Genomic DNA, 13969 nt, shown 5'->3' with positions numbered 1-13969 from the left:
TGTTGATTTCAGGTCAGGTTTGTGACACCTTGGCACGACACGACACGTGTCGCAGGTTGCAACTCACGACCTCCGAAGTCCGAACCAGTCACGCCGGTCACAGCACGCCATGTAGCCGGCTACAGCCACCCGCAACGGCACGGCCACCGAGCTGTCGGGTCCATGCCGTCGAGGAGACCTGTTGTTGAGCGAGCGGTTGACAATCTGACAATTATTGCCATATTACGTCGCTAGTTTCAGCTATCAACGACAACAAGTCGTCGCCGTCCATCGGACGACCCACCCCCTCGAACTCCCTCCTCGAATCCCCTCCGCGTTTGTCACTCAGCCGCCCGCAGGGTGATGTGATTGACTTTTGGTGAGATTCTGCTCAACGACGTGATACTTAGAGCACAGGTAGACCCTCTATCTGTAAGATACCTGCACCGTGCTCCATTGGTTGGCACTTTACTAGGGTGAGGTTTCGGTGTGACGGCCACGCTAATTCCTCGGTCCCGGAGTAGCCAATACTCACTCTCATCACCGACTTATCGATTCCCAAGCTCATGTGTGGAGGCATCCATCCTCGAATCACGAGGACGCGGTGCGATCGCCAGGGGTCGTGTCCAGCGATCAATCAGAATGCACAGAGGAAACATCCATCCTGCCCCCCAGTAAGTTCCACGTGGGATCGACGGTTTCTGCTGCAAGCCGGCTCGCTGTGGGGCCTACGCCCACAGGCTACAGCTGCTGCATCGTTTCCGTTGCAGTACTGTCGTCTGCTGCTCAAACGTCGAACGGTTCGATATTGATGAAACTGCAACCCTCATTGATATTGGGATGAACCGCGTGGGTCAAGAGAGCTGGCGATCACCCTCTGTGCTGTGGGAGACGCACGTCAGAAACTGGCAAGCCTCTTGACAGAAAGTTCCGTCTGTCTGTTTGCAGTCGTTGAGGTGTTTGATATCAAGACAAATATGATAATGCCCAGTTGCTTCGCACTTTGGTGCAGACATCCATTTCGGGACGGTAGAAAGCATCTGCAATATCTCATATCAGCACAAGGCATTTCGTGCGGTCTTCCAAATTCTATTAGACGCTGCCCCTTTGCAGCTACTCAAGAAGACTGTAGTCTAGGGTTGGTGAGATTGCAATCACAGACGATACGACTCAGGGCGCGCTATGCTGCCACCGCCACATGATTCTCGCCAAGTCCAGAATGATCGATCGCCAGATCGTCCAGGTCCACGTAGTCACACTCACGACCTTTGCCGAGTCAGGAGTCAGGGCAGCGGCAGCCACGACTCACGAGCCACGAGCCGCCTCCAGTTCTTCTGGAGCGCCACAATTTCGAACGCGCCGCCGAGGCCCAAGATTCATCAGGGCCCAGGCAAACTTTGAAACAGGTCCGCTGGTACCTGAAAGGACGGATTCCCAGCGATCCACGCTTGAAGAAGCCGCTAACGTGGTCTCGAAGGCCAAAAGGCCCACCCCCTTTTCTGCCGTCGCCGCGTGGCTCGCAAGCTAAGACCGACTACCGAACAGGGCGGAGCTGAAAATTAAAAGAAAAAAAAAATCAAAAGAAGCGGTTAATGGCAGGAAAGAATAAGCAGCATCAAGCGCAGTGAACCGACAAGCGGGCGCCCCGGATGTAAATTTGTGGCAGGCTGAAGGAGAGCCTCGACTCCGCGGTACCGCCTCGGTGAGAGCCATCTAATGTAAGCAAGACCGATAGTTCGTTTGAAGAAGAAGAAGCAATACTATACGTACTACGTAGTACTATAACTGGTCGATCGATTGTGTTGCTCTCGATACGCGCCAGTTGTTGGCCGCTAATGAACAACTAAACAAAATTGTTTGAAGTGGACTCGAACCCAGATTGAACGAGGGCCTCACGGTGTCCGCCCTGATGGCTGAGCAGAATGACAGCGGACCGCCTAGCCGGGGTGCGGGCTCTGAAGGGCGTCGACGCAGCAAAGTGCCAATCTCTGAATGACGACAGAGTCAGACTTTGTCGTGGGTAACAAAAGACGGTCACGATGCAGCGGAGATTGCGGGGTGAAAGACCTAGAAGTGTGAGTCACGCGTGGTGAGTGTGCATTGAGATAAGGCCCCAGATGTTCTTGGCTTGACTTGGTCAGGACATTGCCGTGATGATCACGACAAATGCTCACTGCCAACCAGGAGGCCACGCTCATAAGCACATGGCCTTCTGCCCTTTGGCTGATGGACGCTGACCACCCATTTGTTGACCGTGGCAACCCACCAGGGCGGTACGAAGTGTCGGGGTACCATGGAGAAAACGTTTTTGCATGTTCGGAGAAGTGCATTTCCCAAACGCATGCTCACTTGTTGGTTGCAAGCACAGCCCGAGATGAAACTAGGCTCTGGAGGGCGGCGAAACTGTTGGTGCCCCCACGAAGGGCTGATGAAAAGCAATAATCACAACCTCCAGTGGAGTCCAGCCTCGAGACCTTGGACCCTTACTACTATTCTTAATCATTATGCGTCGTAACCAGCCCCTTTATCTGAACCGGCTAGTACCTGGCCGAGGCTAATTGATAGTGGCTGCTGCGCTCGTTCCGAGCTGACCTATATTTGTTGAGTGCTAGTCCGACCAGGGGTTAAATTGCACCCTGCCTCACAATGGGGCGTTGACCAGGGAAATGAAAAGATACAAGAGCTGCATGGCCAGCTGGCTTCACGACTGCGCACCACCCAGCAGACGTATGAACATTGAATCAGATAGGCGGTGGGCAAGACGAGGAGCAGTTTCACGGATCCTTCGTCTCGCTCGTGAGTCATAGGACCAAGAACGTTCCTTCACCTCCATGTGACTGCCTGCAAATGTCGGGCACGATTTGAGGGGAATAGCAGGCAGTCATCGGGCGTGACACGCTGTGCATGCATGCGTAGGGCTGCGAAGGTGTGGTCGGAGAATAGACGGGCGCAGCTGTACGATGCTGACAGGGGCATCCCAAGGCCGGCGCCTTTGTTGTTGCTTTTGCATCTTCTATGTATGCTGCATGTACGGAGTATACAAGTATCATGTGTGCGGTGTGTATGATGATGAGTCTCACAGAGCCACAACCTCCATGTCCGACCGACCCCTCCTTCGACCCTCGAGCGAAAGGCCACCGAGACGTGCGTTGCGTAGCGGCATGTACCTATGATCAGCAGGACATGCTGCTGCGTGAGGCACGGCCCTTGTCTGAGCTACACTTTGTTCAATCTCACGACGCTGGACGCGGCTGATGCGGCGCTGTTCATCAAACAAATGACGAACAACAAAGCTGACGCGCCCGCTAACATGTGTGTGCAACCGCATTGTCCGTCTGCGACCCGAAGCAACCGCCTCAATACATAGCCAAGGCACGTTTCAATCCTTGGTATATGATTGATAATACGAGCTGAGGTATCAGCCCACATGAGCCGGGCTCGTGGCATTTGTTGATCCTTCGCTTCAAGCGTTTGAGGCTTTCATCGTCACCGCTCACATTTGACCGGCAGTCTTCGGAGACCTTGACCTTGGCACTGGGTGACACCTGACAAGGAAACCCCAGGATTCGGTGTTGACGTTGATGTTTTCCTGCAAGACACAGCCTTTTGGCATTGGTGGAGTACTATTATTCGTTAGGAGTCCAGCTTGACAAGGCGCTCGGGCCCCTGATTAATTACCACCATGCTTCTTCAAGCAAGACATATCATCAATAGTCCGGCTCAAGAGCTCAATAGCTCTGTAAAACAGGGCTGTGAGAAAGTGCCATTCCATAGAGCTACTAAGCTCAGCCAGTCAGCCAGCCATCCTTTGCTTGGTACATACTCATCATCGTTGCACGATCATGTTGGTCGTCGTTGTCGTTCACACAACCGCGGTGAAAACAGCCAATGGGAAAGCGAGCGCAAAACAAAATCTGTCTCCTTAATTACTAGGTACGTACTTATTAAGTGTTGACACCCTTAGACGTGGCGGTGTAAGTTCTCAACCCACTTGTTGAAGTCGTGGGCCCTTGGTAATTTCAGGTTCGCCATTCGAGATTGGATGGCTCTTTGTTTGATTGACGCCAAGCCCCGTCTTTCCAGCCCGACAAGGGGGTGTCCGTCTGTCGTCCGTCTGTCCGTCTGTCTGTCGGCTTCGGGAGCGGGCCAGGTGACCACACTTTTAACCCTGGCAGTTTTCTTTTTTTCTTTCTTCCTTCCCCTGGCCGGACTTCTTGTTGACCGCTTGGAGCGGTCTAGTTGGCGATCGACGCATGAAGGGAAAGTGGCCCCAGAGGACGAGCGCATCGTCATTTCATCTTCTTCCATCAACAAATCGGGCAAGTTATTCGGTTCCGCATGGCAAGTGTGACGGGTTTTCAATTCCCCATGAGGCCGTGGAGGATGTCACGCCTAGACATTTGAAACAGTCGAAACTTGGCGACAAGATGAATTGTCGTCGTGTCATCATGATGATGGCGAAATGCAGTGATGCAATAAATAATCATCACGCGAACGTCGTGGGTCGCAGCATGTGTTGCTTGTGTCCGTATTATTACTACAAGTAATTAAGATAGGGCCAAGCAAGACCAAGCGAGGCCAAGCCAAGCCAAGCCTAGGCCAGGACAGGCCTGCAGGAGTCAAATGAATTCCTTCCACGAAGCTTCCAAAAATTCGAAACGCTCGCTCGAGTGGGTACGATTGTGGGCTACGGAGGCTAGGCATGACGGACGGGTTCTGACATCCCATCGACAGTTTTCAACCGGGCTTCGCGAGATGAGCTTGGACGCAGTGACCAACAAATGTATCCATTTACAAAAGCCGTGGTGCCACTTGGCAGCGTGGTCGCGAGCGATTGGGTCCCTTTGATGGTTGTTTTCCATGTCGTCCGTTCAGAGATGCTTAGTGGGCGTGGGCAGCAAACTCAATTCCACGCCATCAAACCTTGCTCCGACACAGTGACGCAACCTCGTAAGACCTGGGGAAGCACCAGCGAGGCACGGGCTAGTCTAGATCGACAAGACAACACGAACCGTGCGACGGCTGGATTGATTCCAACCTTAACACAAAAAGAGTCATAGGAAGGCAGATCAAGTAAGCGGGCAGGCAGGTATTAGCCAGGCACAGCAGAAAGCCACCCAGGGCTCGGTGGCCGCCTTTTCAGCCCTTGTTCATGAACCCCTCGACTCATGTCCCCTTGCAGGCGACACTTGCGAGGTGATCGCCTGGCTCCAAACCGCATACGTGTATCGGTCATTGCTGAACAATCCGATGTGAGCAGTGAGCATTTCAGGAGCATTTTCACCAAGTGCCCAACAACAGGAGAATGATGAATCCCCACAGCTCCTGGTCCTCAAACCCTGTTTCAATTTCCCGCTACGGCTCTGGGCTTTTGGCTTGGTACACATCTGCGTCACCGCCAGATTGACTGAGCAGCGATGGAGGGGCCCCCCCTTGTTCAGGGGGTGGGCAGCTGGAATGCCGGGGGGCGTGCGGGCAAGGACATGGGCCAGGAACCACGCTGGAAATTGCGTCTCATCTGCTAGCCCAGTGGCTCAGGTACAGTGCAGGCGCCTGATCGAGGCCTGGCCCCCAGGCATCCCACCAGCTAATTATACTGACTGACGTTTGGCGTTCGGCCACTACGGGAGTACCTCGTCTCCAGGTCACGCCCCTGCCCCTGTCCGGTAATAATGGTACCTATTTTCGTGGTCCGTCTACGTAGTACATAGTCGGTCAGGCGCACACGCGCGCCTCACGCACGCCTCCTTTTGGGGGTTTGGCTTGGGGGGTGCTGGGATTGGGGAATCGCTCGCTCGCGACAAGTCTCATCTCAAGTGTGCCGGGCGTCCGGCCTGTTGGAATGTATAAATGTGTCTGCCTCCCTCCCCCGGGAATGCTAGGCTTCTCTTTTCCGACTCGAGATCTATATTATCACCAAAGTGCCAGCCTAGTCCAAGACTCAAGACTATCTACCGCCGCCACTACCAGTACCACTTACAGCCAACCACCAGCAACTTGACGCTACCGCAACTACATCCGCCTGGACAATACTCGTTCAGTCACCCAAACCAAACACCACCAACACAACCAACCGTCGCAACCGTGGCTTCATATCAAGAATTCACCATGCCTGCTCAACGCCCCTCGCAACTTCCTCCTTGCCCTGGGCCACCACCCAGCCGCCCGCTGCCTCCTCTCCCCCGGTAAAGGAGTGCAAGCCAAAGCCGAACATCAACTGCCTCTCACGACCGCATCGACTTTCAACGCACTACACACCTGGTTATCTGTCCTAATTGCCATTGCAGCGCCTTGAGCAACAGGCCGTTTCTGCATTGGACCACAAACATCATGTTCCGCAATCTTCATAGGGCGCAACCTCACCGACATACAACACGAATATGCACGTCAGCGCGCCAACTTCAGCCCGACGATGCAGGCGGCGTACCTGCAAACGCATCTGTGAAGCTGCCTTGGTATCTTCGGCACGACATGAGCACACCATCGTGGGCCACGACGCAATAGCGATCAGCTGAGCCGTCGCATCGTGTTGGTCCGTCGCCGAATCACCATGGACATTGTCACCGACTTTGGCTTCCAGCCCCCACGATGGGCCGCATAATGGGCCTAGTCACAACACATCGCACGTCCAACTGTCTGTCATTTGGACCACCTCTCGCTGGCTCGAAGGTATCTCATATCCACGACACGTGCACCATCTCCCTCCACTTCATGCTTGGGAACTTTGTTCTCTTTTCTTGGCCCGCCTAGTACACTCGCGCGCGGGGCAGCAACATACCTACTACTATTTAATTTCACGACCCTGCTTTTATGCACACATCATCGGATCGGTTATGCATCAACGGAACACCAGCAAGAGGAGGAAAGGGATTCTCTCCGTTGGGTCTTCTGGTTTTCACTTTTCACGATACCCCCGGAGTCTTTTAGCCGTCATTTGCGCTCATTTATTGAGGACACATACATACATAGACTTGGGCTGATGGGAATGGAGTCACTACTCTGAACCGTCCACTGATCACTCGGTGCTTATGAGCTACATGAATGAATTTCATTAAACATACATACACAAAAGTACGATCGCCGCTCCTATCGTGCCTCGTTTCATGCTATATCCGACGCGTGCGCAATATAGAACGTCACACTCGGGTCACGATGCAGCAGCAGCTGCATGTCGTGCATGGGGCGAGGACCTCAATTCCCTCAAAATACCACCGCGAACCCGGTCAATTGACCGACCACCTGACCTCGTGACATTTTCCAAGCCTCAGTCGGTGCACGCTCAAACCTGCTCTCGTCTCAAGTAGACTGCCTCTCTCCATTGGCAACCCCGCAGTGCATCCCACTACCTCCCCTCCGACTACGACGTGGCACCGCTCACGATAATTCGGTACGGGTTGCTTCGGTCCGCGTCGCCTACGCGGTCACCATCCCGCGAGCGAGTGAGTGCTGAGTGCCTGGGCGGGCGTCTCGCATCCATGCAGCGTCGCAGTCCGCCGTCCGCTGCCCGGTGGTTAGGCGGAGGATGCCCGATCTCATCAGCTCGATCAGGGTCCATGTCTCTCTCTTCATCCTCCGCCTTGCTCTGCTGCATTCCTCCCAGTCCCAGCGCGCGCGCGCGCGCGCGCGTTTGCTCATCTTCCCGAGGCTGCGCGACGCATTTCACAAAAGGGGGCGCATCGCGCAACATATCTAGATACACGCACCCCCTTGGCCGCGCCTGGAAAAGGAGACGATAAATTTCATGCTGCGCACTTGCATCTCTCACCGCCGACGTAATCAAGCAGAGTCCTGCACGTCAAGAGATAAACCAACCACTGACCCTATTTTTTGCTTGCACTGTACCAGTCTGGTGATCGCACTAACGCAAGCTCAGCGGACGGACGGACGGCCGTTCACACGTGGTTCCAGTGTGGCGCGGGTCCCTACTGGACAAGTACTACTGTAGCATCACGCTTACTTGGCTGGCGCAACACGACAAAGTACAACCAGCAGTTGTCAGCACATGCGGAAAAAGCGGGCGATAGTTCCAGGGGGAGGCGAATTCCTCTCCCACATCACTTTCTCACTTGTTTCACCTGACGAACCATCTTCTCGAAACAATTTGCCACCTCGCAAGGCTTTTGTGGCGGCCGGGGAATGATGATCGACATGGCCCAACGTTACGTACCTACGTTTGTAGGTGGGCTGCAGAAATGGCTGCCCCCTACTGTACTGTAGTGATTGGTAGTGACAGCGCTTGCAGCGGTGAGACGAAACCACGCTTCTTGGATAGGCAAATAGTAGGGGATTGGTTAGGTACATACCGAGCAGGTGTTCGGCTCGCACGGTACGGTACGGTACTTCTCCCAAGTTCTCTTGAGGGCCGGCAGGGGCTTCATCCGCATGCATCCCCACAGCCTTTGGGCTGTGATCCGACGCCGGAGGATCAACAAAGGGGGGGGGATGGATGGAGGCCCAGCAAGGCATCAACTTTGCCTCGTGCGTGCATCCGTGCCATGTGGGAGGTGGAATCGCATCCCGTCCTTTGGCCATCCGAAAGGGCCTCGCGCGATGAGCATCCCAGGAACATGGACCGAGGATGATGTTCGGATTGAATTATGTACGTGCCGTTCCGCCTGTACAAGGCGGCTGATCCATTGCGAGTGACGTCTCTTGGTACGCACGAGTGTGGTGTCCGTGGGAAAAGGGACTTTGAGTCTTGTACCTCGAGGCGAATGCTTCCCACGTGTTTCGTGTGCTTTGGCAACGAGCATGAAGTCAATTTGCATGTGTGGCTGTTGGGCCAACAGCCCGCGATGTACATCCACGTTCATCAAGCGAATCTAATCATACAGATCTAGTGGTTCAGTGCTGGCAATTAGTCTTTTGTCACAAGGTTAGTACGTTGCAAGCGTTAGTAGTACGTTTGATCTCTGGTACTTTTCTCAATCTGTGACATGTTAGCTCATATGCGCCCGCCTGTTCTTCCCCGTTAGTGTCCTCGCTGGCGAAGACGGTCAACCCTCCAAGGAGGCAGCTTCTCTAGGGCCTGTGGCTGCTGCTCTTCATTAGCTGACACATCCTTCAGCAGCTGCCGGTATTCCTGCTCAAAAGCATTATCAAAGTGACGGGAACTGTCCGGTGCCGAATGTTGGGTGTTGGGAGCTGCTCCGACGAGACGTGAAGGACCACGTTGCCGTCCCTCGTCGTCTCGGAATGTTCCGTTCATGATGGCTAGTTCTCGAAGCTGCTTTTGCTTCTGGAGGTTGTCCCCCTCGGGGCTCGAGATGGCCGTGTCGATTACCTGCTGAATGGCCTTCTTGCCTTCATTAACTTGGCCTTGCGTGTTGCCTGTGATGAGTACATGCAGGTGCTCACTCGTCATGGAGCGGCTTTTGCCTTCTTTGACCGAGCCTTTGCCCCTGACAAATAGCCTCACGCCAAGACGCGCCTCCATCTCCTTGAGCGAGGTGCCCCTCGGTCCAAGAATCTGACCGACGAATTTGACACTGGGGTATTCGTTCGCAGGAACTGGGACCCGTTCAGAGAATCTACTTGGGCGGCGATAGTCCCTCGGAGGATGGTACGAGGGGAGCTGGCCAGTCGCCCTTTCGACCAAGCTATGCCTCTCAGACTCAAGTGCCTGTCGATAACGTTGAGCTGGGGTGTTCGTGCGACGGCCGCTACTGTCATATTCCGGACCAGGGGATGATTCGAGAAAGAATCTGGGCAATGTGATCGAAGACTCAGGGAGGCGCAAAATGCGCGCGATCTCTTGGATGCGGAGATGGGCCATCAGGATATCCAGCTGCTCCGATGTCATGGAAGACTTGATGGTAGTGGGGAAAGCGTTGCCATCGTCATCATTCACGACAGTACAATTGCTGTTCCGGGCAGTGGTGTCCGCAGACCATCGAGAAATCCGCCCTGCGTGCTTCATCTTGATTGTCGAGTCTTTTCGGTGTGCTTTACTCGCGGTATATAGGACAGGTGGCAACAACAGGTTGATGATGGAGGAAGAAATGTTGGAGACGGAGGCGGGGACCATGCCCCCTTTTTGTGCGCCTCGCAGGCGGCGCTTGTGAAGCATAACAACGTGGACTTAGCCGCGGAGTCAAAGGACCATCTGCATGGCAAAAGCTTGTGAGAGACGAGTGTCGCGACTTGGACTCGAGGGCTTTAGCATTTAGCCTTTAAGCTTATCGACATATCAGTCGTCAGGCAGAAGGTTGGTCTAAATGTACCTGTGAAGCTCGCCGTCCATGTGTAAAGTGTCAAGTAAGATTTATTCCACAATAAACAAACAGTAATGAATTCGAGCCACAATATTCGATCAAAGCGTGTCACTCAATATCCATGTGGTGATAGCAAAGATTGACTAACATACCTAGACGAATATTGTAGTCTGAACCGTATCGGTGCTTGATTAAGGTCAAGAAGGGTTTGACTTCACAAGCGAAATCTCAAGATCCCTGAACCCGTACCTTAAGGTATACTTTGGATAGTGTTGCCAGATACTATATAAATGTAAGGTTTCCCCCGACTGAATCTGCACTTCAGTCACCACAACAGCTTCTCCCTTACCACCAAACCCTGGAATTCGTTATTGGCAACTTCACAATAGTTCGGCAACGATGGGGAACAAGTCCTCTTCAGCTGCCCCTGGCACATCCGAGCCGAAGCCCTCTGTTGACGTGCCTACTAACGCTGGTTCGGAGCGAGAAGCAAGTTCAACTGCTTACGGTCCCCCCTATCCTCTTCATATTCCACTTCCTGCTGACTTGAGCCACCCAGACGCCGATGTCAGTAAACACGTTCCCATCCTACTCAAAATCTTCCCCGAGACGACGGAAGTGTCCAATTGCTTCATACATCTTCACTTCTCGGTGAAGAAACTCCCACCTTGACCATGGCCACTTACCATCGGCGGCAAGCCATTCACCATCACTGATGAGCAAGGCACGGGAAAGCTGTTCATCTTTCCCTTGCCAGGAACGGGAAATACCTCCTTTCATCTTCGTCCCGATATTGGGGGATCTGTCGGCTCCATGGAGTCTGGAAACTTTGCAGAACTCGCAGAGACGATACACCGCGAAATGGTTGATCGCTTCCCCGACCTGAATGTCGTGGAATACATTGGCGATACCAGTAATGGAGCGGTCCGGATTGTACTGGCAGATGATGTGAATCCGGCCCAGTTTAATGGGCGATTGCCCGGCCGAATTGCCAACCGCTGGGGCTTCTATGTATTCGAGAAGGACCTTCACCTTGTTGAGGCAGCGCGTCGTGAAGGCTCGCCTGATGCCCAGACGGACTACATTGACGCTGCTGATGTCTCAACAGACGCTGATGGTCACTTCGCCAACGAGACCTTGCCACAAGATACGGTGCGCCCCAACAGTCCTCTTGGCGACGCAGGCGATGAGGAGTTGAAGATCATGGAGAGCGGTTATCTCAGCACATCTTCCACAAGCACGCGACCACTGGAAGGTTTGAGAATAGCAACCAGCTGGAAGCCAACTCAAAACGGCTCGAGTCCGCATCATGACCTCAAAGGCGAGGTTTATGACTGGTGGTGGCTAGGCCAGGAGTTCGCTGGTGACGCTGGTGACCCGAAGGCTGCGGTCCCCGGCGCATATGGTTCCCCGATAGTGAACAAGCATGGCCGTGCTGTAGGATTCTTGCAATGGCACTGCGTAGAGGGGAAGTGGTCTAGACTACACGGTGCTATTTCAGCCAGACAGTATACATTGGGGGGACGGAGGCTATCAGCCCCGGAGCCTACTAAAGCCCCTGGGCTGATGTGATGGGCGAATTATGGTTGTATTTGCTAATACTACAATAAGACTTCGAGTGAATACTACGATTGTATTCAGATCAATACCCATAGCCGTGCTTGAATCAATACTATACCTTAGTTATACGTGGCCCATACAATAATCAACACCCCATTCAACGCAACACTACTCATGACGATATATCTCCATCGCTGCCACTGCTATCCGCATGACCTCTCCCACGCTTCCCCTTCCGCCTACGTTTCCTCTCCCTGGGTGCCGCAGTCTGCTCTCGCCAGCCTCTACCCGGCGCAATGGGCTTGAGGAAGCCATCCACGTGCACCGCACCGTACACCTCATCCTCCGAATCGACCTCGCTCCCCGCCAACCCAGGACTCGCCATGTGCACGTCCCCGACCGCCCCAGGATGCAGGAGCTCCATGTGCCGACGCAGATTCGCCCTGCGCGCGAACCCCTTCCCGGCGCGCGGGCAGGACGCCAGGGGGCAGTAGAAGTTGGTCCCCACGGACGCGGACCTCGACCTCGAGCGCGACGGACTCGACCTATCTGATGCCGCGAAACTAGATTGTCGCGAAGCCACACGACGCTGTAGAAGAGTCGAGGCCCCATCTCTGCATCCTCCATCGCCATCGTCCGAGTCCATGTCCGATGTGGGTATCCTCTCTGGCCTGTACTCCCGGCTCGCCACCCCGTCGCCCTTGTCGGCGGGCAACTCATGCAGACTCCGCATGACCATACCCTCGCCAAAGAGATTCGCGCAGCGCTGCGTGGTCCGCGCAATGACGTCGGGCGAGAACCCAGCCAGTGCCGCGGACGACACCACATCGCTCCAGTCGCGGAGACCAAACAGTCTCGGCGGTGGCTTCTTGGAGGGCTGCCTCGGTTGTTTCTGCTCCGTCCTGAGCCACGCTTCAAAGGCAGAGTCGTTGTCGTTGTCGGCAGACGCCGGGCGTGAAGGAGGGGGGAGGGCGCGATGCATTTCGCGGGCCACGCGGGTGGCCATTTCCTCGTCCGTCTCTCCGGCTTTACGCGCATGGACTTTGCGCGGACGACCACGCTTGCCAGACGTGGTTGGTGACTTTGTACTTGTGTTGGAGGTGGCGGAGGGGCTGCGGCGGGAACGTGAGGTGCGGCGGCGGGAGGTGGTGGAGGTGTCGGATGAAGAGGATGAATCTGAATCGTAGCCGCCGAGACCAATGGTACGTGAGGCGGAGAGAATGGAGAGCGTCTTGTTGACTTGGGATATGATGTGTCTGGAGATGGGGTTGAGGAGGGATGCGTGGTCCTCTAAGGAGACGATGGGTTCATATGTCTTTGGTGGGATGCGCTGGCGAGGAGTAGCCGTCTCAGTCTGTGGATGGTCGTCGTCCCTGTCTTCAGTACTGCCATCACGATCATCTTCGTCCTGGCCATGCTCGCGGTGTTGTGGTGATTCAGCTGGTGCAAGGGGCTCGTCGTCGTCCTCCTCTGAGCTGGCTTGCTCCAGCTCGTCGCCTGCGTCCTCAACAGAAGGCCGGACGGCATCCCACCTCGCTTTCCGCTTTCTGAATCTTTGCTTTGCCATTCGTAGAATGGTGGCGTTGAGTTCCTCTCGTAGATCCGTGCTGGGGTATTTGGTTTCCTCCTTGCGGTACGTGTATGGCTCATCCTCATCGTCTTCCCTCTTCACGAAATGTTCCTCAGGCAAACGATCTTTTATCAATGGCCACGCGGTAAACATCTTTGGTGGTGTCCAGACCGCCTCAGAACCGTTGTCCTAGGGTTTGCCGTCAGTTTCGGGGCTTTCCGCCATCTCAGTTGAGCAAACTCACCAATTGAACCGTCACGTCACCCATCGTCGCCGGGTTCTCTGCCCTCTTGCGCAGCGCGAATACATTATAGAGATGAATGCCCAGGTTCTCATTCTCGACTTTCTCGTATGCGTGCCAGAGCAGACGCTCTTCCTCGGTGAGGTGGCGCCATGTTGACGCGGGGCCAGTCCAGCGGTTCGGTCGGTGAGTGTGCAAATCGTCAGATTCTATCGATGCAATGTCTGAGTCGTCCAGATTCGAGAAGTCTATGGATGTCTGTGCCATTTTCGTCCATCTGCATTGTTGTGTTGGTTGGAGGAGCGAGAATGGCGTGAGGACGTGGGAAGCAAGGTGTAAGTTGAGGTCGAGGTCAAGTTTTTCACTAATGACGAGTCCGACAACATTAAGGAGCAGTCACTTGAA

At 54.5% G+C, this 13969-nt stretch overlaps 3 protein-coding genes across 3 annotated transcripts; 1 reads left to right on the top strand and 2 right to left on the bottom strand.

The window, feature by feature from the left end:
• Positions 1 to 8950: 8950 nt before the first annotated feature.
• On the bottom strand, positions 8951 to 9898 carry F5Z01DRAFT_634904 (branchpoint-bridging protein; the record flags this gene model as incomplete). The annotated part of the gene is made up of 1 exon (XM_046262100.1): positions 8951 to 9898. One exon carries the CDS (start codon positions 9896 to 9898, stop codon positions 8951 to 8953), a length of 948 nt encoding a protein of 315 aa, XP_046119859.1.
• A 694-nt stretch (positions 9899 to 10592) lies between these two features.
• On the top strand, positions 10593 to 11765 carry F5Z01DRAFT_634903 (uncharacterized protein; the record flags this gene model as incomplete). The annotated part of the gene is made up of 2 exons (XM_046262099.1): positions 10593 to 10844; positions 10893 to 11765. The coding sequence occupies 2 exons, from the start codon at positions 10593 to 10595 to the stop codon at positions 11763 to 11765; spliced, it is 1125 nt and encodes a 374-aa protein (XP_046119858.1).
• A 160-nt stretch (positions 11766 to 11925) lies between these two features.
• F5Z01DRAFT_634902 (uncharacterized protein) lies at positions 11926 to 13831 on the bottom strand (the record flags this gene model as incomplete). The annotated part of the gene is made up of 2 exons (XM_046262098.1): positions 11926 to 13512; positions 13568 to 13831. 2 exons carry the CDS (start codon positions 13829 to 13831, stop codon positions 11926 to 11928), a joined length of 1851 nt encoding a protein of 616 aa, XP_046119857.1.
• Between the last annotated feature and the right edge of the window lie 138 nt (positions 13832 to 13969).

This window comes from Emericellopsis atlantica (assembly GCF_019669845.1).
Source record: "Emericellopsis atlantica unplaced genomic scaffold F5Z01scaffold_8, whole genome shotgun sequence".
NCBI lineage: Eukaryota > Fungi > Ascomycota > Sordariomycetes > Hypocreales > Bionectriaceae > Emericellopsis > Emericellopsis atlantica.
This window is presented reverse-complemented; position numbering and strand designations above follow the sequence as displayed.